Consider the following 22,965-nt stretch of genomic DNA (forward strand, 5'->3'; position numbering starts at 1 on the left):
AACAATATTATATTGTAAAGCATCACGTTTACTTAACCATGATCTGCTATTTATGATATTGTAAGAAAAAGCATTAATAATAGAACATGCTGGTCCTGTAAAAATAAGAATTTTCTATGATTGAAACCATTGATAAACTATATATATGTTTATGCATACGTGTACATGTGTTAAGGTAATACAGCTCGTAGCGAGCACTTCGTTGACGCGTCAAATAAGTTAATACATTATTAAAAATTCGAAAAAAGCATCGAATATTTTAGTCATTATAAAAAGATTAAAATCATATATCACAAAAGAAGTGGAATACAAGTGTACTGTTGCCCATAAGTATATCGAATGAATTACGTGTATGTTTTCTGCTTTTTTCATCTGTACATAAATTTTGACAAAGTCAATTGTAAACTATGTGCAAAAGAAACATTTACATAACATGTTACCATGCGCACATAGGTATTTTTGTTGCAATATAACAGTTAGTACGGGTATACAGTAACAACAGTTCAAGAACATTTTACAGTTAATTTTTTACATTTTGGTGATTCACCAATTTTATATATTGTAAAATACTTCTAAAGCGATATGCAAGTAAGTAAAACTACATGTAAACAGCATTTTTCACCCTTAATCATCGCATTGCTATTGTCATTAAGGATTCAATATATATTTTGTTTATGCAAATGACATTGATACATTGGCCCTAATAATTTTAATATAATCTTAAAAAAACAAATGTAAGACATTTTTAAAAACAGAGTCCTTTGCTTTTTTATTATAAATTTTCATTACGAAAATGCAAACAGTAACTTCCCATCATATTTTGGTTCAATTATTATCTTTGAATCGTCTTTTCTCTAATTTTTTCTTAATTCACTGTGCGGTGATTTTCAAGTCTATGTATGCATAATATATGAATAATGTTAAATGTAATTCATAAACATCATCGTACACACCCTAACCTCTAAATATTGCTCTGTTTCCTTTTTAATAAAATTAATTTTTCATGCACTTTTATATAGTACAATCGATGTTTAGCAAAAATATTTTGTTCTAACACGAATCATTTTTACTCGTATTCATTATGATTATATTTCTTTTTAGATATAATAAAGAATGAGCTGGTTTGATGCCACTGGATTTGCCAATTTGGCTAAGTCCGCACTAAAAGAAGCTCAAAAGACAATTGATAAAGCATTAGATATTAAAGATGAGGATCAGAAATCGTTGGAAAGCCACACAGAAGATACTACAGATTTTTTTGCATCATGGGGGATAAAGAGTGATGTTCATCATAATGTACAACCACATCATGAAAAACCTAAAGCACCTAAACAAGAAGCCACAAGCAGTATATGGGGCAGTTTTACTGGATCATTTTTTGAATCACCTAAATTTAATGAACCAGAACAAAATGCTAAAGCTATTATCCATTCTAAGTCTTTGCAAAGTACACCCACTGAAAGTATCAAAAAGCTTGTATCTTCGTCATCATTCTCAGAAGATTATAAAAGTAAACCATCGAGTCCCAAGAAAAAGTGTAAACAAGCAAAAAATTACAAAGAAAAGAATACTAATGATCAGATCGAAAATGTTCCTAGCCAAGATGTTTCGGATACATCTGATTTCAATGAATTAAAGCAACTTCCTCCAACTGAAACAATTGATACAAGTACAACTTTTGACAAAGATGACAGGATTAATGATTGTCCTAAAATAATCGAATATTCTTCGGAGGAAAAGAAAGATACTGATGTTAAGGAGGAAGATGAAAAATTAGAATGTGAAAAAAAAGAAACTTGTGAGCATGATTTAGATTCACCTGTCTCTACATCAAATAAATTATCTTTTGTATCTCCAGAAAATGATAAAAAGAGTTCAGAGAGCATCGAAATTCTGGGTTCTCGATCTAATACTGATTGTACTACAACTCCCGAATTGGATGGTAGCCCATCTGCAAAGGGTACCAAAGTTAATTCAGAGTCGATAGAAGTATTACCAGACAGTATGGTTACATCTCCAAGTTCTGGAGTGGAAGTATTAGAAGATTGGAAAAGTGATACTAGCCCTTATTTATCTCCCATGGAGCAAAGACACTCTGATTCGTCGTCTATTTTAGATAGGGATGATACAGTGACCCCCTGCTGGGATGATATCAATGTCCCACAGATTATGAATAAAGAAAATGAAATAAATCCATCACCTTCTGATATTTCTCCGTATGAACCTCCGATGGAGAAAATCAAAACGTCACACGAAAATTTATGTATGAGCAGTATGGATAGCACACCATCGACAGATATATATCAAGGTCTTGGATCACATTTATACAAAAGTGTATCCAGTAACCATTCAATAAAAGCTTCACCAGAAAGCATAGAAGTAATACCTTACACTGATGATGAGAGAGATGAAACAAATTTGGCAGAGGATTCTTATACTTCTGCATCAGAAAGTACAATTGTAACAATGCTAGAAATGCATCAGCAGAAGGATCAAACGAATAACGAAATGGAAACTTCTAGTAGTATTTCAGTAAGTGAAAAAATGCAGGATTCGAGTTCAGATGATAAGTTAACATTGAAAAAAGCTAGCACAGATACAAGACTAAATTTGAATCTAGATTCTGTAACCGAAAAGCATAATTTACATTTGCCGATTGAAGCAATTACAACGCAACCGATTCGTAAGCCAGAATATTTTGATGGAGCAGGTCAAATATCCAAGCCCGATCGAAAAAGTTTCGATCGGTTAATGAATTCAACTATAGAACCTGCAGAAACAGAATGTTATTCTACCAGCGAAATTATTCATCCGTTTAAATCAGAAATGGCAGAAATTTCAGATCAGCATTTGATTTCAACAGACTCAAGTTGTGAAGGAACCTTGATAGGGAGTTCAGAAGAAAATCCACAGTATAAATCAGAAGAAAGAATTTTACAAGCACCTTTAAACTCTAGTTCTTACGTAAAGACAATGTTAGAAGATGCGATGATCGAAAAAGCAGGTGAAATCGAAACAGAAGTACAAGGCACGGAAATGCCTCGAGAAAATTCACCTATTTCATCAGAAAGGTATTATGTCCGGAAAGAACTCGTAGTACTAATACTATACTTAATTACTTAAAGGATATAAATTTGATTCCATTTATTACAGTCGGTCCGATCTAATTAAAATTGGTTCAGATCAAACCAGTGGTCACACTAGTGGTGATGAATTAGAAACCACTACTTCTAGCGATATCGAAGTTATATCCAGGTACAGGTATGACTGTAAGATAGTAATTATGAGTAATTTAACTTCATGTATTTTATGGCTATAAGAAATTTTTCTCCCGAGTATAATAGCAAAATTTTTTGTTAAAAAAAGTCCAAATGGTGATTCGAGTTCGACACAATCGCGACAGAAATTGCAATCAACAAGAGGTTGTGATCTTTTAATGAGAACATTAAAAACTAAAGGACATTCGAGGGAATTGAGCGAAATCAGCGTAGGATCTGATGAAATGAACGTTGAGATAGAAAAATTATTGAAACGTATACAAGAGATGACGGAAATATTAGAAGCTAGGGAATCGAAGCTCATCGATGTTAGTAGAATGAATATGGAATTACACGAACAAAATAATAATTTAAAGAAGTAAGTTTTCAAGAAGTACGTGATAATCAAACAACGTATAATGTCCGTTTAATGTCTGTGGCGCTTTATATTTTGCATAGGCAACTTGATAACTTTGAAAAACACGCAGAACAGAGCCAAAGCATAAATCAAATCACTGACGAATATACACAACGATTATCTGCCTTAGAAAGAAAATTTCAGCAAGCAATACGAGAACGAGATTCACTAAGAAAGAATTTAGAACAGTTAAAAGTAGAAGCAGCTACGCGTCTATCGTCTCAAGAACTGTCTACTCTGAATGCCGAGAAAGATGAAATTATTAAGGAACTTCGAGATGAAGGTGAAAAATTAAGTAAACAGCAGCTTCAACACAGTAACATTATCAAGAAATTGCGAGTTAAAGAAAAAGAAAATGATGCCTTAATAAAAAGTCAAAAGTACGTAAGTAATATTCGTTATTCCCTTTGTTCTTTTACATTATAAAAATAAAAGAACAAGCGGAAACAGATGATAAATGTAATTAAAAGGTAACACAATATGAAACATTTACAGAGAGCAAATAGAAGAACAAACCTCAGAATTAGAACGTTTAAAAAGATCATTGCGTGCGAAAGAGGAAGTTGAATTATCTCAGATAGATGCTGTTTACTCGTTAACTGCACGAACAAAAACATTGGAAAAAGAAGTAGCAACGTTACAAAAGCAATTAGAAAATGCGATACAAAATGCAGAAACATATAAAAAGAATTTAGATACTACAAAAACGTTAGTATATATAAAAGCATTTTTAATGTTTATGTACAATTTATAACTGTGTATAATTGACATATTGTTAATTTTTAGGGAGCTATCTGAAACGAAGAAAATTTTGACTGCGACAGAATCAGAGTTAAAGGAAGCAACGACTAATGCTGGAGAATCATGTCAATTACTTGTGCAAGTAGAAGAATTGAAAATCAAATTAAGGGAATCTGAGGAAACGCATGTCAAGTAAATATTCTACAAAAGATATAATTTCCTAGCTGCTATTAGAATCGAATAGTTCTTAATGCTTTTATTTTTTTGTCTCTTATATTCTATATAGAAAGGAAGAATTTTTGAAACACGAAAATAGCGAATTACTAAAGCGCTTAGAAGCTGCTGAAGCTAGAAGTGAGGAACTTTCAGAATCTGTATCAACGGCCACAAAACCTTTACTGAGACAACTGGAACAGCTCCAAGCAAATTTGTTACACAAAACTAATAGTTTTATGAAACAAGAGAAAACATTGTCAGACAAAAATATCGAGTTGCAAACAAAAATAGAAAATTTATTCGAAACAGATCGTTATCTTAAGGAAGAGAATGTTAATTTAAAATCTAAAATGTCTCAATTAGAAGCTAAGCTTGCTGCGAAAGAAAACGAAAGAATGCGGTTACAAGAATTGTATGATGAGTTGGTAATACAAAAGGATAAGCTTGCTGAACAAAATATGAGGTAAGAAAAATCAACATTCTTTGTAGAAAAATCGATAAGGGCATAATTTTTTCAGGCAACGACAAACGATAGAAAGCCTTGATCAATCTCATACTTCGGAAATAATGGAGTTAAAACGAGAAATTATTGCGTTAGAGAATAAATTATCTATAGAAAAAGCAGCTACAGACGCAGAAAGAAGGAAAAATCATGCAATGTCAGAACAACAACAAAATATTGAAGACAACGAACGACTTAGTCCTACCCCTAGCACAGAACAAGATTCTGCGAATACCATAGATAGTATTTGGCCGGTAGTGCATTTGCATACATCGTGATTATTGTTTCTCTCTTTTTACCGAAATCCGAATTAAAAAATTTTATCTTCGTATTGCAGTTGTACAATTCTACTGCCGAAAACAAAGCTGAAAGCTATACAATGACGTTCGACACTATCAGAGCGGGTTCTAGTAGTACTTCTATATTTGAAAATTTACAAGCTCAGTTGAAGCAAAAGGATGGTATGTGTTCAAATATTTATCAATAATAAAGTACATTTGATTTAACTACTTGATAGTATCAATTATTCGCTTGAATTTTTAGGCGAAATACAACAACTTCAGTGGGAGTTATCACGGCGTAATATAGAAAGAGACGTGTTAAATTCAGAGTTATCTACATTAACCTTGAAGATCGAAGAATTAAATGTTAAGGTTATGGATGTTGCGGTTTTAAACGAAAGTTTACGAGAAATACAAACTAGATATGATGCGTTATTACAAATGTACGGTGAAAAAATGGAAGAGAATCAGGAACTACGTTTGGACCTACAAGATGTCAAAGAGATGTACAAAACACAAATTGATCAGCTTTTGAAGCGAGATGCCTGAAGCTTTTTATAAATAAAATTTGTTTATTGGTTGATTCAATATTATAGATATAGAACCATAACATAATTAACAATTTACGATGATATAGATTCGGCGATAAGTTTGCCAACGATACTATACATGATACAGCAACGAAGTTGCTGAAGCCGTTTAAAAAAGATAAAACGTAGCAAGAGACTGATGTGAAATTATTTCAAGAGATTTGAAATTCCACGGAGTAAAAAAATGAAATTTTGTTTATACGTGTTTTACATGGAATGCTTATGGAAAATTGGAGACCTTTGTTTTGATAAATTTTGCAGACAATTCATTGCTCTAGAATTCCAATAATTAATAATCATGTTAGTTTACAAACTAACGCTATGTAAAATTCCAATATATGCAATGTAAAATTTTACGTGTATCGCCATGGTCACCGTGGTCGATTCTTTGATTAGTCGTTGGAATTAATCACTGTGCATGCATTCATGTACATTGTATACAGATAGACTAAGGAAAACAACGTGATATAAGATGTAATATAATTTTAAAGTTTTCGATATTGTAATATAGAATTGAATTACGATGTAATTTATTAAAAAAAAATTTATTGTGTTCCTTTATTGAAAGTTGTATTCTTTGTGGTTTCACTGATACAATGATGGTTTACAATCTCGACAGAAACAGGGAGAAGGGAGGTAAGAATAAAAATGTACAGTATATATTATGGGAGATTCTAGGGAACAGAAATAGAACAAAGTAAAAGGAACAGAAATGATTAGAAAAAATAGCTTTGAAAAAATCCCAAACATAATGACATATATAATCAAGAATGACAGAATAGAAAAGATCATAATGTACCTTAGAGGTTTAAAGTAAATGAATAGTAGACGTGATTGTTTCTCAAAAGTGTAATTAAACCAAAGGGAATACATCTTTTTCATAATTTTTATACATACCGTAAACTTTATTGGTTATAAAGTGCGACCTTCTTTTCCTCCCCCTTTCCCTCGAAAAAAAAAAGATAGAAAGAAAAGAGAAAATAGTATGATCCAGCAACGCTTATGATCATCACATGTTTAATATGAAAAGGAACAAATTTTGTTTCAGATTTGCAATATCATTTTTTCTCACAATTCCCGATTCTTATAAGCTATTACAGATTAATGACTGATTACCATGATTGTTGTATAATATTTGTTGAAATAAACTTCTAGAATTAATATGACAGATTCTACCAAATATATATATATATATAAAAAAAAAGATAATACTTACGATAAATTTCGCGATAAACTTGTATGATTTGGACAATTATCAATTGAAATTTCGGAAAAACATGTACTCCCACTTTAGGAAAAAAAATAAGAGTGCTGAGATCATGATGATTTACATTAATATCGAGTAGCGAATACGAACACGAAAAATACACTTTGTTTTTCATCCAGCATCTCCATAATCTCGGTTACTTTGCTCGCGATTCGACAGTGACATATCGTTCTTGGTCCCGCTTCAAATTTCCAAATATATCCTTACTCATTCGCGAACGCTATACACGTTCTTCCTTTCAAGATTAGGTTACAATTATAAAATTCAATCAATGTTTACTAAAATAAAGAAATAATAGATATCGATCTTCTTTCGAACAAATATCTGTGGCAGTGTCACTATCGACGCGTTTATCGTTATCGAGCTCCTCCGCGTCATTGTCAAAATTTTCTGCCCTTATTCCTTGTCATTTCAAAGATGCGGCAGATTCTATGCTTTTCCCAAATCTAACATCGACATTTAAGCATACAAGCAATATACGCAATAAGACTGCTGATTTTTCGGTCGTACGTCAGTTTATATTTTCTTCCTCTCATCTTTTAACCTGCTTGTCGAAACAATCTTTGTTGCCCTGTCCATAACAACAAATAGTACATAAGTGCACGCTTTTTTTTTAATTCTGCTTCTTTTTGTTTCTCGGCTATTGCACGTTAGTCTACTTTGACCAGAAGGAAAACGGACAAAGATTATGTAGACGCAAAAAAGGAAAGAAGAAACCTCGATATAGATCGCACAGTACGCATTGTTAACGAGAGATTTTTGAGATAATCATAGAATCGGTGCCAGAATCGAAATTCGTTCGTGAATCGCGCTGGAATTTCTCTGTATGCAAGTGCGCGCAGCCGAACTTAAACGGCATCCTTACAGACATGAACTTTCTCTTTCAGGTGACAACGAAGATATACTTCACACCTGGTCGGACAGAGAGCTAGCTCTGTGGAGCATAGAGCGAAGAACGGTACTAACTCGAGTACCGCGTGTAACGAGCATTAAACCATCGACGCGATTGCGTCAATCTTTTTCCGTTCAGACCCATGGTGTCCAACCCTCATACAAGAGGGCTAAATTGTCGGTGCTCTGAGCTTCGCGTATCACGTATTCCACTTGTTCAGCCGTTGTATACTTTCTTGTTGGATAAGGATCGCATCCTTCTAACTTCATCCGTACGCGATGCCAAATGTTCAGTGCATACGCGTTTCGCTCTTGGACAGCTACGAAGAAAATATAAATGGGGGAGAAAAATAATAAGAAAATACTTATGCAATCTTAACGAAAATCCACAATAAAACTAAGCTCACCTTTTCCTGTAGTTGGGTCTCGGTTCAGTGGAATTCCTTTCTTAGGACTGTAACACACACCTTCCTGCCTCATTAATTTCCCTTTCTTCTTTATCGAACTAACTATTGAAGTTTCAGTTTCACTCTCTCTTTCACGGTCCCTTTCTTTTTCCTTATCTATCTCTTTTTGCTTCTCAGACACCTTTGCTGAATTTATTTTCTTTTCATTGGCGAATCCTAATAACTCGTTGTATAAATTTGGTGCCACAGTTACCATATTTTCCAATTCATCTTTAATCGTTCTTCCTCTATTTGCATCTAAATTGTCGGATTCCAGTTCCTTTACGATCGCCGATATGCTTTCAGTGAAAGACCGATACGAAGAAAGGAATTCTTGTAGACCATCGATGTTCTCTTGTTTCACCATAGTTCGTAATAATATTCGTACATCCGACATTAATCTATGATGCTCGGTTAATACACTTTGTAAGCTCGATACTTGCTCTCTCAAACGTTCTTGAGCTGAAAGCAAACCTTCTTGCTTTTCTTGCAATTTCTTTTGAACATCAAGTATCGCCTCAGAGATAAATCTCTCAGCCTGCTTTAGCCAGTTCATATCAACGTTACTTTCCATGTGTAGTAATTCGACAAGACTCTCTTCGATTGCGGTTACTGTTATGTTTAAATTCATTGTCAAAATACAGCTCTCTTCCCAATGTTTGATCAGTTTGACAAAATTCGTATCGTGTGTCACACTTTCAGATGTCCTAGTTCTTAGAGCTTCATAATGCAATATAGAATTGCAGGTATTGATTACATTAGTCGCAAGATTATGCTGTCGAGTTAATTTTTCACAAGATGAGAGTACCGCGTTATCAAACGCGGACATGACTTCTCCGAGAGCAGGGTTCGCTCCAGCAGCCCATTTCAATCGTTGCACTGCGCTGGAAACAAGATTTTGTTGTTGATCTCGTGCCTCACATACTCGAGATTGCAGAGCAGAAAGTGCTGTCGCTGTTTTTCGAAGTTCTAACATAAATCCAGAACGATCTGAAAAGAAATAAGACAATTAATATCTAAAAACAGAAATGCATAATTTTAACAAAAAAATTCAAACAAGGACTTACTCAAAGGATTCATTAAATTAACATTTGACCTCATTAGTAAGCTATCCTCGTGCAACCAGTGATGAGCTGTTAGTTGTAGCTGAAGTCTCTGCATGCTGGCCCTAGCTACTTCGACACATTGCTGAGCAAATCTAGCACTCTGTTTTCTTCGCCAAACACTTTCAAGAGTGCTACTGAGTGCACTAGCTTGAGCAAGAACAGAACCAGAAAAGAGACCTCTCTTTAAACATATATCGACAACCTTTCTACACAATTCTTCTATCGAAACTTTACTCTCAGCTCCGATATCCCTTTGCTCAATCTCGGTAGTAACGCTTAAACCCATTCGTTGTAATAAGAAACAAAGTGCGATAGCTAATGTTTGAGAAGTAACACCAAGCAATTGCCGTGACACGTAATCGGCTGTAAAGATTCTTATTGGTTTGTTTAGTCTTTCGTCATTGTAAACGTTTGCTAAACCACCTTTAAATGCAGTTGCAATATCTCTACACATCATGAAGAACTCTTGTATGGTATGTAATCGTTTGACCAAAAATATATCCTCTAACACCTGACAAGCTGTCTTATTGAATATTGGTGCAGACATTTCTTTCGCTTCTCGAATCTGATCAATTTTTCTCCAGGATGAGGGAATATCGAGCGTACTCAAAGTAGCGATCAATGCGTTACCTTCCATCTGGAGCTTTTCGAACAAACCATTAAAGCCCATTAAAAGCATTTGACCAGGCGTTAACGTTTCATCTTGATTAGGTTCTTGAATTTCAGCAGGTCGAGATAGCATTGCCTCGAATCTTAATCTCATGTTATTCACGACGTTTTGTATCATTGCATGAGGACTATCCATTTCCATAACAGTAAACCTGAGATGCATTTCTAACTGGCCTAGAATGTCACCAAGTGGTATACCGGATGATACAATTATCTCTGTTAGTTCTCCTATCATTCTAATCACAGTTGGCTCTTCCGTTATGATCGTTTTCATCGCTTCAGGCAAAATGATCGTGTGGAAATTATAATTAAGTTCTTGCAATCCTTTGTAGATGCAATCGGATCCTCTTAAACATTTTAATATAAGAGATATCTTGGGATCATTGTTGGTTTTATGGCATTCAGGTATCAAACTAACTAGCTCAGCAATTAACGATGACATTAAACGCATTTCGTCTAAAAACCAGTCTCCTTCTCTGGATGTAAGATCAACTAAACAGTCCCCTGCACATTTAGCAGCGCCTTCCATCATTAAGTATCTCTTATTCAAAGCGCAGAGTGCGGTTATATTGACGCATTCGAGTGCCCTTTCCGCACCTTTATCTCGTCTCAGAAAGTTTTGTATCTGTACTCTCGATTCTCCATATGCTTTCTCTATTCTAGTGACTGATTCCGGTAAACCCTCCGAAACCATTCTCTCATATGCTTTCTTTAATCTTTCATTTGCTTCATTTAGAATCGCTTGCATTTGATAAGAAAATGTTATTATTTGTTGAACTTGCTGATTGTTGGAGATTTTGATCGGATCAAAAGTGTTTTCAAATTGCACCATAACTTCATGACAAGTTTCGACGCCTCCAGTGTTTAAAAGCTTGTTAGCCCAACCGTGATAAAGTACTGTACGATGTTGCGACATATTACTCAGCGGATACAGGCTACAAATCGCTGAATATTGACTCAATAAATCCAAACAATTTCGTATTAGAATAGACTGTTGTGTAGCCAATTGTGTCAATTCATTTTCTGATTGTTCACATTGAAGTATCATTTGACTTTGACCAGCATTCTGTAAGAATTCTTTCACAAGATCAAAAACTACATGATCCTCTTGACTCGTAGACGTACCCAATTCAGCCAACCATTGTCCTAATTGCGGACCTCGTACGATTGAAAGTGCCAACTGAAATAACAAGGTAACTCGATCAATTTCTTCGAAATAAAAGAAATAATGAATAAATAATTAAAGCTTACGTTGTGCATGTTAATCTGCTTTTCACAGTCCTCAATCTTTTCTTTCAACCCAGCTTTTGCTTTTTCATGGGCATCGCGTGCTCTTTTAAAAGAATTATAACGTTTTATCACAGAATATAATGGATGATTACGTCCCATTGCTTGTGCTTCTTTGACTAGTGCAAGCTGTTGGTGTCTGTCTTGTAATAAATCCTGACACTGACGCGTGATATCCGTTGCCTCCACCCAACCATTCAAGTGGTGGCACAGAGATGGAAAGATCTTCACCAACTCATCTCTAAGAATCAAAGACCATTAGTCAATATGATACAGACTAATTATTATGAAGAGTATAAAGGTAAAATCTAATTACTGATCTACAGACCTATTTGCTAACCATTCGGCACGCATTTCTGCTGCTCGAACGGCGAACATTGCTCGTGTTAGTTCCTGTTCCAATTGTTTCCTCCCAATTCCCGTACATCGTGCTCTAGCCTGGCAAGCTCCGTAACTTGCAATGCTGTTATCCGCACCAGCTCGCCAGTCGACTAACGGATCATATATAAACGCTTCAAGCAAAGTCAATAAGGTTTCTCGTCCTCGACGCATTACTCGGAGCGTATGTTCACAAGTTAAGCGAAATATACCCTGAAAAGAAGATATATTTTAACTGTGTATATTATTTATAATAATAATAATAATAATACCATAACATGATTAGGACGTAAAAAGTTAATGTACCTCGACTCCAGTTACTCCTAGTGCTGTTCTGATATTTGGAGTCATTCTAAACGGCACTTTTTCTGGTACGCGTAAAGTTTTGCCCTTCTCAAAGCAAACATTGTAATCAATGTGAACAACCTCGCCTGTATTGAGATCAACTAATACATTATCCAAATGTCTATCACCGAGACCAATGATATAGCCGATAATTGACATTACAGCCACCGAATAGGAGTAATTTTTGGTTGCTTGCCACCAACTTCCAACATTTATGCTATTACACCAAATCTCTCTATAAAAATAAACAAAGATCAGAAAATATCGTTAATAACTTCCTTATGCAGGAGAAAGTAACCAGGAAATGGAGAGGAGATATAAGTAATGAGAATAAGGAAAAAAAACAGAACTAACTTTGCTAGCAAATCCTTAGGAGTTTCTGCCATTAGTTCAGCTAAAACTTGTTTCAAAACTTGAACAGGCCATTCTTTTCTGTTTTCCAGACCGATTCCTCGCTCTTTCAAAAGTGGAGTTAATTTATTGTAAAATAGTTCAGACGGTCTTAATATTGCAGAACTACCAGTTTTATTAAGCATAGTACTCTCTCTCTGTTGCCATCTCTTGTACAAGACGAACAAGGGTGTCACGCCATCGACCCACTGTATTAATCCAGATCGTGGACCCAATGGTATAACTGAATAATGGCGCGCCCTATATACTTTTTTCGAATCACCCTTTTTTGACATCATAGTGTTGCATATATTTAAGAACTGCATGATTCTTTCATCTAGATGAAGGTCCTCCAGACCTTTAAACAAATATGTGTACACGTGTCCATCAGAACCGTGGAACACGAGCTTTTTCGGTTTCGTTTTGGTTGGTAATATCTGAACATTATTGTCTACAGATTTTATAGTAACAATTTTGTTATCATTTGCAGCAACACCTGGCATAGCGATACATGTATTTCTCAAATTGGCTAATACCGGACTGATATCGTTCATGGAAAGGGAATACGCGGCTCGTCTATGTACACGTTGAGCTAATTTGCCTTCCAATTGTTTCAAGCATATACTCGCAATCTGCGGTTTCGCAGGATTCTTAGGATTGTTTAATTTATTGATTGCTTCTTCTATCGAAGGACCGAATTTCTCTTGAAATGTCTTTTCATGAGGTGTTTCAGCAGAAACGGAAGTCATAGCCGAAAGGTTTTCTAATATGAAAACTATTGGCTTCAATATAATTCTGTGTTTTTCTGCAATTAATTTATCCTTTTCCTCAACACTCAACCAAGAATTATCCTGCACTTTTTGTACTTCCATTTCTAGTTGTTCAAATCGCTTAGAAATTTCAGTGTGATGCTGACACAGTGTTGCTAACCACAGCTCATCCCACAGTAATGTAATTCGACGCAGCTCCTTGACGAGTATTTTCACTTGCTCGATGGAATCTTGAATCCTATTCGATAGACAGTCTACCAATTGCGAGAAACAACAATCCATAAACTTTTCTTGCTCGTCTTGATAAGCTACAGTAGAGCTCTCAGCGTCCATTTCCTCTTCTTCTTCGATAAAATCTAAATCATTTTGAGATGAATCAATTTCTGTTTTCTCATAGAGTACTTTATTGCAATTTTTCTTTTGACCAGAAACCGCTCCAACTACAGCTGGGAAAGTGATCAAGTGTGGTGAATTCTCTGCAACTCTGCACAGCAATTCAGATACTCGTGTACGTACGTAAGACTCAGGATGACTAAGTCTGGAAAACAATTGCGGTATTATCTCTTTCCATGGAGCAGTAGGAGTTGAGGAAAGACCAGACTCCAGAACATTTTGTAATTCGAGAGCGTGTTTCACAACCAGTCGTAGCAATCTAAGTGTAGCTGTGATAGTAGCACAATCGTTGGCCTCTTTAATCGCGGCAAGTTGCAAGTATTTGAAATACGCGTTCGCAGAAAGTTCGTAATATGCATAAATCCTCTTCTGTGCTTGCCTCCATATATCAACCAACGTTGTGAGACGATCAGCACTAATACGACTTAATATTGAAACGCTACGTAATTGATTTTCTATCATATCGGAAGTATTAACATCCTTGGAAGTGTCTGTAATGTCGCCTTCGTCTTCAGGGATTGTTTTATTTTGGGACAAAATTGAAAAGATTGCGTTCAAGTCAGATTCACTTGTATCGAATGGTAATAAGTCTCGTATGGTTGCTCTATCCGAATCAGTCAACTGCCCTGAATTTGAATTATCTACGATCTTTCTTCCCCATTTGTAACACCAACTCGCAAAACTGCACCACGCAAGTGGCAAATCTGGACATTGGTTTACACCCAGTTGCGTTAATCTACCGATTATCATATCTGAAACAGGTATTGAATTCGTGGTAGGACCGAATAGTTTGTTCATCAAGCCATCATTATGGGCAGCTTCAAATTCGAGCAACTGCTCCAATTGACCATTTTCAATGCTGCCTATTTCTTGTTGTATCCATTTACCAAGAGTCAAAAGTAGAATTGTACCATTCTCACGTAAGTCAGCCGACTGTTCTCCATCCACGATAGTTCGAGATATTCCAAGTGCAGTTGCACTACATACCTTTAACGCTTTATTAACTCGTTCCATATCATACAGCAATTTTGAAAATTCACGGAAAGCACGTATATTATTCTTTGACCATTTTACGTGCATCACGTTCTTCAAAACATCATCAGTGGCTTGATCGAAGTCGGGATTAATGTAATTTCGTTCGCCTCCTTCAAACCGACAAAGCTCTCGTTCGGATCTTAAATAATTAAGTAGTTCTCGTTTTGCTAGCTCAAAATTACCTTCCTTTCTAGCAGTTCGAACAATATGCAATCTTAGATCATTTACATCATTATTATCTAATCGCGCTTCAGGACTATTATTCTTCCTTGTTCTACCGAAATATTCTGACCACCATAATGTTCGCGTCAGTATGCTCGAATCCATATGATCAAGTTTTTCGCTTTTATATAATTCGAATATATTTTCTTCCTTACCAGAAAGGATATTTTTTAACCCATCTGCTGAAAATCGTACTAATATAGATTCGTTTAAGTATTCCGAAGGTACATTTCTTAGACCTTCTTCCATAATTTTAGCTGCCACTCTCCGGCATCGTTCAATCTCTTCCTCAAAATAATCTTTATATTCATTTATATGAATTCTAAGTGCAATATTAGTCAATGTATTACCACATTCCACTAAGGTTTTCGCGCAATTCCAATTTACCGTTTTACCGGTTCCTCCATCCAGTAAGCTCCAATCAGTTAGGTCGTCTAAACATATGTTTTCACCATTTTCGAATTTTTTTAAACATTTTGCTTGTTGAGAAGCGCTACTCTCCGTAAATAATTGTTTTCTGAGAACGGCACTTTTATCTCGGGCAAAAATTTCAGCCTCTTGCTGTTTCCAAGCCTCTAACCGGGTCCAATCACTGACTGCTTCATAACAATGAGATAATCGTTGCATACAAAAACCAAGTACTTGATTATCTCCTTCGGATTTAAAAGACTTGCCTTTTCCATCGGAAACCTCCTCATTCGCACTAGTGCCATCAACACCACCAATGCTATTACCGTCAGCTACATCTTCTCCCTCTTCCTCTTGATCTACATCTTTTCCAAGTCGACTATTTGCAGCACGCATATGCTCCTCTATAATTAACTTATACGCTTCGGCAGCAGATTCGTAGCGATGTGCAGCTTCTTCCATGGCAGCTTTTAACCACGGAAATTTTCTGTCCTTTTCCTTAGTATAAACGTAAAGTCCCTGTAATGCCTCTGCTTCTCCCAATATTACCATGGCTTGTGCCGTACAAAGCGTCGCTCTTTCAAATTCAATACCCTGTGTATTATCACTATTACTTAAATCCTCTAATAATCTCTGACTATTTCTCAGAGCACTGCTAGCTAATCCAGGATGCAACGACACTACACATAATGCCAATCGAATACGATTTAACCATTCTTTACAAGTCGATTTGTTAGTATGAAAGAAGGTTCTAACTGGTTTCGACAATGGTAACAGAGCGATCGCGCAACCTTCTGCTGCGTTATGTATTACTCTCTCAAGATGTTCAAGAAATTCAATAAATAATCGTACTCGAGTATGTTCGCTTAGTAGATGATCCAAGCTATGTTTCTCTTTTTTCGTTGTTTCAGAGCTGTATGAAATCTCACGTGCTAATGTTTTCAAAGCATTTTCGATTGACGTAAATGTTTCTTGAGGCTTTCCTAGTGAAGTACGAAGCTTGTTCGTTACACAATGTTGAGCTGCCTCGAAACCGGCCCAGAAGTATAAGAATGATCTATTTGTAAGTGCTAAACGATACATCTTCTTGGTAGTGTCGTTCTCAGATCTATAAACATAAATAAAATCGTACTATTTTCTCATTATCATAACTAAAATAAGTAGCTTGAAATTAGTTACGTCTTTACTTACACAATTGGCCAACATAAAGTGAATATTTCCGACAATCCAGCTGCATCAAGATATTGTTCTTGCAATAAAAAAGCCATATAAGTCTTGAAATGTTGTGCTTGCATCTCTCCAGTGCTAGTTCCTCGCATATGTAATCTTTGAGCAAGGATTAAAGACTCGGTCGAATAATTTTTTATTCCTTGATATTTCTATAAGAAAAAAAAAATTGAAGTAAATCATGCTTTTTTTTTTTAAATATATTTCCTACACTTACCTTCGTTTCCGACAATAAGCACTCTCTGTTAAATTTTGGTACCACTATATTTAAAGGTATTTGTGTCAATAATGAACCGTACTTGTCTCGCACGATTTCGTCTCGTGAAGTTAGATGTAACATAACCAAGTCTACAATACAAGCATACATTTCTTCTTTCCAGGTTACACTTTTTGCGCTCATTAAAATTTCAAAGAGATCACAAACAGCAATAGAAATATCTCGATCGATGGTAGCTCCACATGCAACAAGACTTGCGAGAACATTCTCATATTCCTTTGTTTTACTCAAAATGCCAATGTAATTTTCCGCTTGTATACAAATTTCTTGCATCCATATTGATAAAAGCAATAACGTTTGCTCTGGTGTGCATTCATTATAAGTTTTAGCTATTAAGTTTAGAATTATGGAAAGATGACCACTAGTTGGTGATGTTGTTGGAACATCCAATGCTCCTGGAAACATATCCATCGGACGACAAGCAGTAGTTCCAGTTATTAAGCTTGAACTTGGCACAAAATGATTATATCTAGAATAAAACAGATAGTCCAATCAAAACTGCTAAATTAGTTATTTACTGTTCTTCTTTTCCTTATGACTCACCTAGAACAATGCGCATATAGCAAATACAAAATGCTATATTGCAAAAATGGACTAGTTGACGATAAACTGCTGTCATAAGGTTTCAGCTTAACTGCCAAGAGTTCTAAAATGCTTGGTTTTAATGCCCACATACCAATGATAGAATTACTCGCGTTAGCTAGAAAATATAATAAAACATATAATAAAATAAATCGATAAATGATATATAATAAGCTTATCTTTGTTGAATTTTACAATGCATTCATATATTTTTACCTATATCAGAAAGAGCTCTTAGCAAAAAGATAACTACAATTTCTGCATCGTTCTTCTTGTATTTAATATCATCAAGTAATGGATTATCTGTTACTAAATTTTCGATATCTGTCAGGATAAGTTTATAAGCAATTTCCAAATCCGACAATATGTAACGATACGATTCTTGTAATAATGGAATATTTTTTAGACTAAGAAGACTATGATATACTCCAAGACTGGCGTTTTGGATAGAAATTGAGTCACGAAATCTCAATTTGAGTAAAGCAGAGTCTTTTCCAAGCAATTTATGAACTAGTTCCAGTGGCAAATTCGCGGAGACTTCTTTTATTATTTTTGAAATAGTATTTAACATAGAAATTATTGTGTCATCCCAAAAGATACTGATCCTTTTTAACTGAAGATCAATAAACTTATAAAGTAGCTCATGATTTTTTGTTATACGACTCTGAAGATGACCTAATAATAAAAATGCGCATTCATTTGCAACAACTATTAATTCTTCTTTTTCCTCTGTTAGATTTAAATCTTTCCTCATTTTTATCTCCATCCATTGTATTATATTTAACAATGATTCTCTTTCTTTCAATGCAGCATCCTTCTCGATATTTTGCTTTAAATCTTCTAATTCACTTTTATTCAAATTCAAAGATTTAAACATATTGATGACATCCTCTTCGATTAGTTCTGATTTATTGGAATTTTTTGATGGTATGATGCCCACATTTTTGACGCATTTTAATAATTCTTCGGTAATTTCGGGTGTGACTGTAAAATTCGAAAGCCAGATTTCATCGTTATCCAATTCAATCGCTTTAACGACTGTTTTCAGCATTTTTGATAAACAATCAGATAAAAACGACCACTGCACGCTTGGTGTGAGATTAGGATTCAAATGCTCAGATATACTTTTCGTAACCGTATTAAACACCGAGATCAAGGATGTAATGCGTCGAATAGATTCTCTGGAAGTGGGGGATGCTTCATCTCCAGGAGAACTCCTACCACATTCTGGTAAAGATAATTCCTCGTCATAGCTTTCCATGTCCTCTAAAAATTGTCCTAGTAGGGTCAAAGTAAACTGTAAATCCGCTATCCAGAAAGTTCGCAATCTTTGCAAACTACGACTGGCATAAGCTACAATTGTCTTTTGCTGTGTCAAGTCAATATGCCAGCCAACTAATATATCAACTGTATCACGGAAATGATTTGAAAACGTTTCAGGATAAGACTCCATTATCAATAATATCGCATCCACTGTTGCTACTAATAGATCCGATCGATCAACATTTTCTAGCGTCGATTGCAATTGCGACATCATTAGCTGAAAGGATATCTAATGTACTTTACTTAAAATAATTAGTTTTGTTTCTTTTTTCAGTCCAATCGAAAAAAAATTACAAACTTGCACAATATCTACTAAATTAAGAAATAAGAAAAGAAAATTTTAGTACCACTGAAAATTCTTTTAGCCTTGGCGCCTCTGCATCCAATTTAAAAGCTTCAACAAATGATTTAATTAGAAGGCACTTTATATCATCTTTCCGTTCCAGTGAATATTTATTAAAGACCCAATCCATGTATCTATGGATTTTCACACCAAAAATTTTACTTATATTGGAAGAAATGTTACATTTGATGAACACACTGTACACTATTAGATCATTTGTTTACCGTTTATAATCTTGTTCTGTTGCATAGCCGATGCGTCCTAAACATTTTGCGACTTGCTGTTTTGCTTCTTGTCCAGGCCCAGTATGTAGTATATCTAATAGGCTTTCACAGATGACATCTAAATTTCGTCTTATGTATCTTTGATTTTCAAGCGCTATTATACCTTCTTGTGCTTGTTTGCACAACACCATAAAATGATCATAATCATCTTCCCGATACAATCTTCTTAAAAGCTTGGAAATTCTAGAATCTTCTGTAATATGGAAATATCAATTAATATATTTGATTGCAATATAAAACATCATATTTTCTCAGTATATTCTAGAGATAAAAAACAATTTGAACCATTTATTCTTTTGTCGTCATAATATTTTCCTTGTGCATTTTCTTGATTTTTCAGCGATTCTTGAAATTTTGGTCTAGTCGTAGGGTAGTAACTAGTTTCTGTATTGGAATCACGTTCGATAGGTGTCTTTTTAAAGGCCCTACCCCGTAAAGAGCCTCTGGCACGATCTCCAGAGCTACCTCCCCGAGCCATTCGAAATTCATTGCGTGGAGCACCACCAATTCTATAATAATATAAACAATTTATTAAATAAAAAAGAACAGGAAATTTTAATAAACAATTGGAAGAATAATTTACCTTGGCTTAAATCTAGAGAAACTATGATCAGACGAATAGTTGTTCGTATTTCTTGGACAAATGACCAAAGTGCCTCTTGGAGCATTAAAATCATTGGAGTTATATCCACTTAGAACACCAACATCTCCTTTCTCCAACACACTAGCTCGATTGTTACTAACAGATTCTTCCTGTATCTCCGAGCACTTAGATCCACGTAGCTTTGTGCTAATATTAGAGTTCCCACAGCTATTCATTACATTACTCTGCAGATGATCTGCATGACCTACACTTTGCATTAATAATGTACCAATCACAGGTAATAATAATTTTTTATATTAATAAATATTAAAAAGCATAAAATCATAAGTATTCTATAATTGATTACGGCACGTCAGAATTCAATAACTTTCACATATTCTTAAGGTTACATTATTCGCACCTACATCCTTGGTGTACAAAGTTCAATGGTCATAAAATAAATGAAAAGTAGTAATGAAAAAATAAGATAAATCCTGCAATACAATCAAAATCTATTACAAAGTTTCTCAAATAAAAACGACGTTCAAGTTATTTACGTATAAAAGATACGATAATTCATAGAGTGATTAACTGTCGTAATATCTATTTCAGTTTATGTAAGTACCGTTCCCTTGGAAAGTAATATCGTAATCGCATAGAACATGGAACACACTTTGATTTCTTTCGGAAAATATTTCGTGGAAAATAATCGAAAGAAGATATCGAAAGGTGAAACAGTATCGTAACCGATTCCCCACGCGTTCGATCTATAGGTACACACCGTATCGACAACAACCGATCAACAGAGAACTTTTAAAGCGATTTATAAATTGGTAAAAATCAAAATATATTACGGTTTTATTTGTATACCGATATAGGCATGAAAGATTCTTTGGAATTTCCGAAAAATCGTACATATGTATCTGTTTAAATTAACTTATTTAGGTGGATACACAAGAACCAACAACCAACCACGAAACTGAAACGGATTAACCACTATTTACGAGTGGTACCTTCCACACTGTTCATTGACATGCTTTCTGTAAACATCGAGTAGCATTTTTAACATTATTCTTTTTAATCCTACAATTTTTTCCGAGATTCCTGAAACATTATGTGCAGGAAAGAAGTAATATACAGATAAAATAAGAATAAATGATGAAATGAAAATATAGATAGAAAAACAATTGAATCAGTTTGTTGGATACCTTATATTATATGAATTCTAAATAATAACGAACTGGCTAACGAAGCAAACAGACACTGGCACTCAATATAAAGAAAAATTATTTAAAGCAAATATAATTATTTTGTATCTGCATACATAAATTAAAAATTTTAGTATGGTTACGTATAATTACGTTACGCTTCTACGTCTCCTAATGGGATGAAGCTAAGTACAATGAAACGATGAAGCAACTAAATAAAACTTGAACCAATGTAAAATATTGTTGAAAAAATATCTCAATCGATTCTGATATCCAATTGGCTTGGATCAACCAATGGCATTAGAATTAATACAAGAAAACCATCAATGATGCCATTGATAAGCAAATACACCATGTGAAATTGATAGGAAATGCATTTATAGATAGACGAAATAATGTATAATCACACTTCTTGATATGCAATCGTAGAAAAGCCGCACTTTATCTAGTGTCAAACAAAAATGTACCAACAATCGTAATTGATTTTCTCACTAAATCTAAGTTTCTTGAGAATAAGCCTTTAAAAATGTTTATCGTTTTCAGAACGTATATTTATTAAAACTTAAAGTTAGGTGTCTGTAACTGTAACACAAATAACGAACAAGGTTACTTAGGAGGATGTTGTACCTTTCTAGTATGTTTGCAACTAATGATCTGTATTATAGATTTTAAGGGGGTATTTTGGTCTACAAATTTGAAAAAATCGAAAATTTTTTTTTATATTTCCAAAGTTTAGACATTCAAGGATATGCCCTTAAAAGGATTTTTCAAAATTTCAATTATTTTATGAGTTACAACCATTTTTGTGTCGCGACATCTGCTCCGGTCCGACCGGAACAATTGAACAGTAGACAGTAGACGTTGTCCGAGTAAACTTATTTCAAAACTTTAAACGCGTTTTTCTCGAAACTACTTTCTTCGAGTTAGCGTGCACGATATCTCAAGCTCTAATGATTTATTTGAAATTTGGTGTGAATGTTCTTTATATATTCCTCTATCGCCTCAACCACGCTCAGATCAAAATTTTTAATTTTACTATTTTTAAAAAATTCGGAATTGCCAAAAAAACATGCCAAAAAGGAAAATTTTTTCAAACGGCCGCCATTTTGTGAAAAGATATTGTTTTGACTTTTCCAAGGTTCATGCTATAGCCGCATCTATACTAATTAAGAATCGGTTCGGCTTTATTGCTTCAGATGACCAAAAGGGTTGAAATCATGGACGCCAGGACACCCTTTTTTTTTGGATCCCCACTTTGCCAGTTCATAACTTTGTGAATTTTGAGTTTTTTCAGTTAATTTTTTATGTAATCTTAAAGTATCAATAAACAAATGATAAAAAAGTGGATAGTAAAAATATTTTTTGTTTTGTTTGTACAGAGCTTCAAAAACCACCCGAAATTCATGCCTCTAGACTAGAATACCCCCTTAAATTATACAAGTTAATATATATTACACACCATGTATACCAAAAAAATTCTAAAAGAAAAATAATAAAAAAAAAATATATAATATTCGTAAGATATC

General features: G+C 34.5%; 2 protein-coding genes across 11 annotated transcripts; one reads left to right on the top strand and one right to left on the bottom strand.

The window, feature by feature from the left end:
- Nucleotides 1–193: 193 nt before the first annotated feature.
- Nucleotides 194–6,955, top strand: LOC100747268 (TATA element modulatory factor). Of its 2 annotated transcripts, none has more exons than XM_012393751.3 (11): nt 194–588; nt 1,102–3,071; nt 3,154–3,261; nt 3,367–3,636; nt 3,717–4,055; nt 4,171–4,383; nt 4,462–4,608; nt 4,703–5,095; nt 5,151–5,388; nt 5,472–5,595; nt 5,678–6,955. In XM_012393751.3, the coding sequence occupies exons 2-11, from the start codon at nt 1,114–1,116 to the stop codon at nt 5,962–5,964; spliced, it is 4,077 nt and encodes a 1,358-aa protein (XP_012249174.1). In that variant the 5' UTR covers nt 194–588; nt 1,102–1,113; the 3' UTR covers nt 5,965–6,955. The 2 variants fall into 2 exon arrangements, with proteins under 2 accessions (XP_012249174.1, XP_003494906.1); XM_003494858.4 differs by having other exon boundaries at nt 3,154–3,255.
- LOC100747386 (serine/threonine-protein kinase SMG1) lies at nt 6,840–21,821 on the bottom strand. Of its 9 annotated transcripts, none has more exons than XM_033324594.1 (16): nt 21,593–21,821; nt 20,232–20,496; nt 19,934–20,157; nt 19,589–19,841; nt 19,369–19,498; nt 17,915–19,238; nt 17,660–17,816; nt 17,057–17,585; nt 16,804–16,991; nt 12,749–16,720; nt 12,356–12,629; nt 12,000–12,262; nt 11,636–11,912; nt 9,677–11,564; nt 8,571–9,599; nt 6,840–8,483 (listed from the first exon to the last, which is right to left on the bottom strand). In XM_033324594.1, the coding sequence occupies exons 2-16, from the start codon at nt 20,465–20,467 to the stop codon at nt 8,299–8,301; spliced, it is 10,929 nt and encodes a 3,642-aa protein (XP_033180485.1). In that variant the 5' UTR covers nt 20,468–20,496; nt 21,593–21,821; the 3' UTR covers nt 6,840–8,298. The 9 variants fall into 9 exon arrangements, with proteins under 9 accessions (XP_033180485.1, XP_012249172.1, XP_033180483.1 ...); XM_012393749.3 differs by having other exon boundaries at nt 21,556–21,821; XM_033324592.1 differs by having other exon boundaries at nt 20,232–20,501; nt 21,556–21,821.
- Between the last annotated feature and the right edge of the window lie 1,144 nt (nt 21,822–22,965).

The sequence above is a fragment of the Bombus impatiens genome, unplaced genomic scaffold (assembly GCF_000188095.3).
Source record: "Bombus impatiens unplaced genomic scaffold, BIMP_2.2 scf_4016, whole genome shotgun sequence".
NCBI classification, from domain to species: Eukaryota; Metazoa; Arthropoda; class Insecta; order Hymenoptera; family Apidae; genus Bombus; species Bombus impatiens.

What these genes read in the sequence shown, in the direction of transcription:
- LOC100747268 (XM_012393751.3), top strand. Translation starts at nt 1,114, where the DNA reads ATGAGCTGGTTTGATGCCACTGGATTTGCCAATTTGGCTAAGTCCGCA. An exon ending in CAAAATAATAATTTAAAGAA is followed by an intron (nt 3,637 to 3,716) that starts GTAAGTTTTCAA and finishes TATTTTGCATAG; the next exon opens with GCAACTTGATAACTTTGAAA. An exon ending in GCCTTAATAAAAAGTCAAAA is followed by an intron (nt 4,056 to 4,170) that starts GTACGTAAGTAA and finishes AAACATTTACAG; the next exon opens with AGAGCAAATAGAAGAACAAA.
- LOC100747386 (XM_024372239.2), bottom strand. Translation starts at nt 21,148, where the DNA reads ATGTACGATTTTTCGGAAATTCCAAAGAATCTTTCATGCCTATATCG. An exon ending in ACAGAACAAGATTATAAACG is followed by an intron (nt 19,499 to 19,588) that starts GTAAACAAATGA and finishes GAAAATCCATAG; the next exon opens with ATACATGGATTGGGTCTTTA. An exon ending in CCTAAGGATTTGCTAGCAAA is followed by an intron (nt 12,630 to 12,748) that starts GTTAGTTCTGTT and finishes TTATTTTTATAG; the next exon opens with AGAGATTTGGTGTAATAGCA.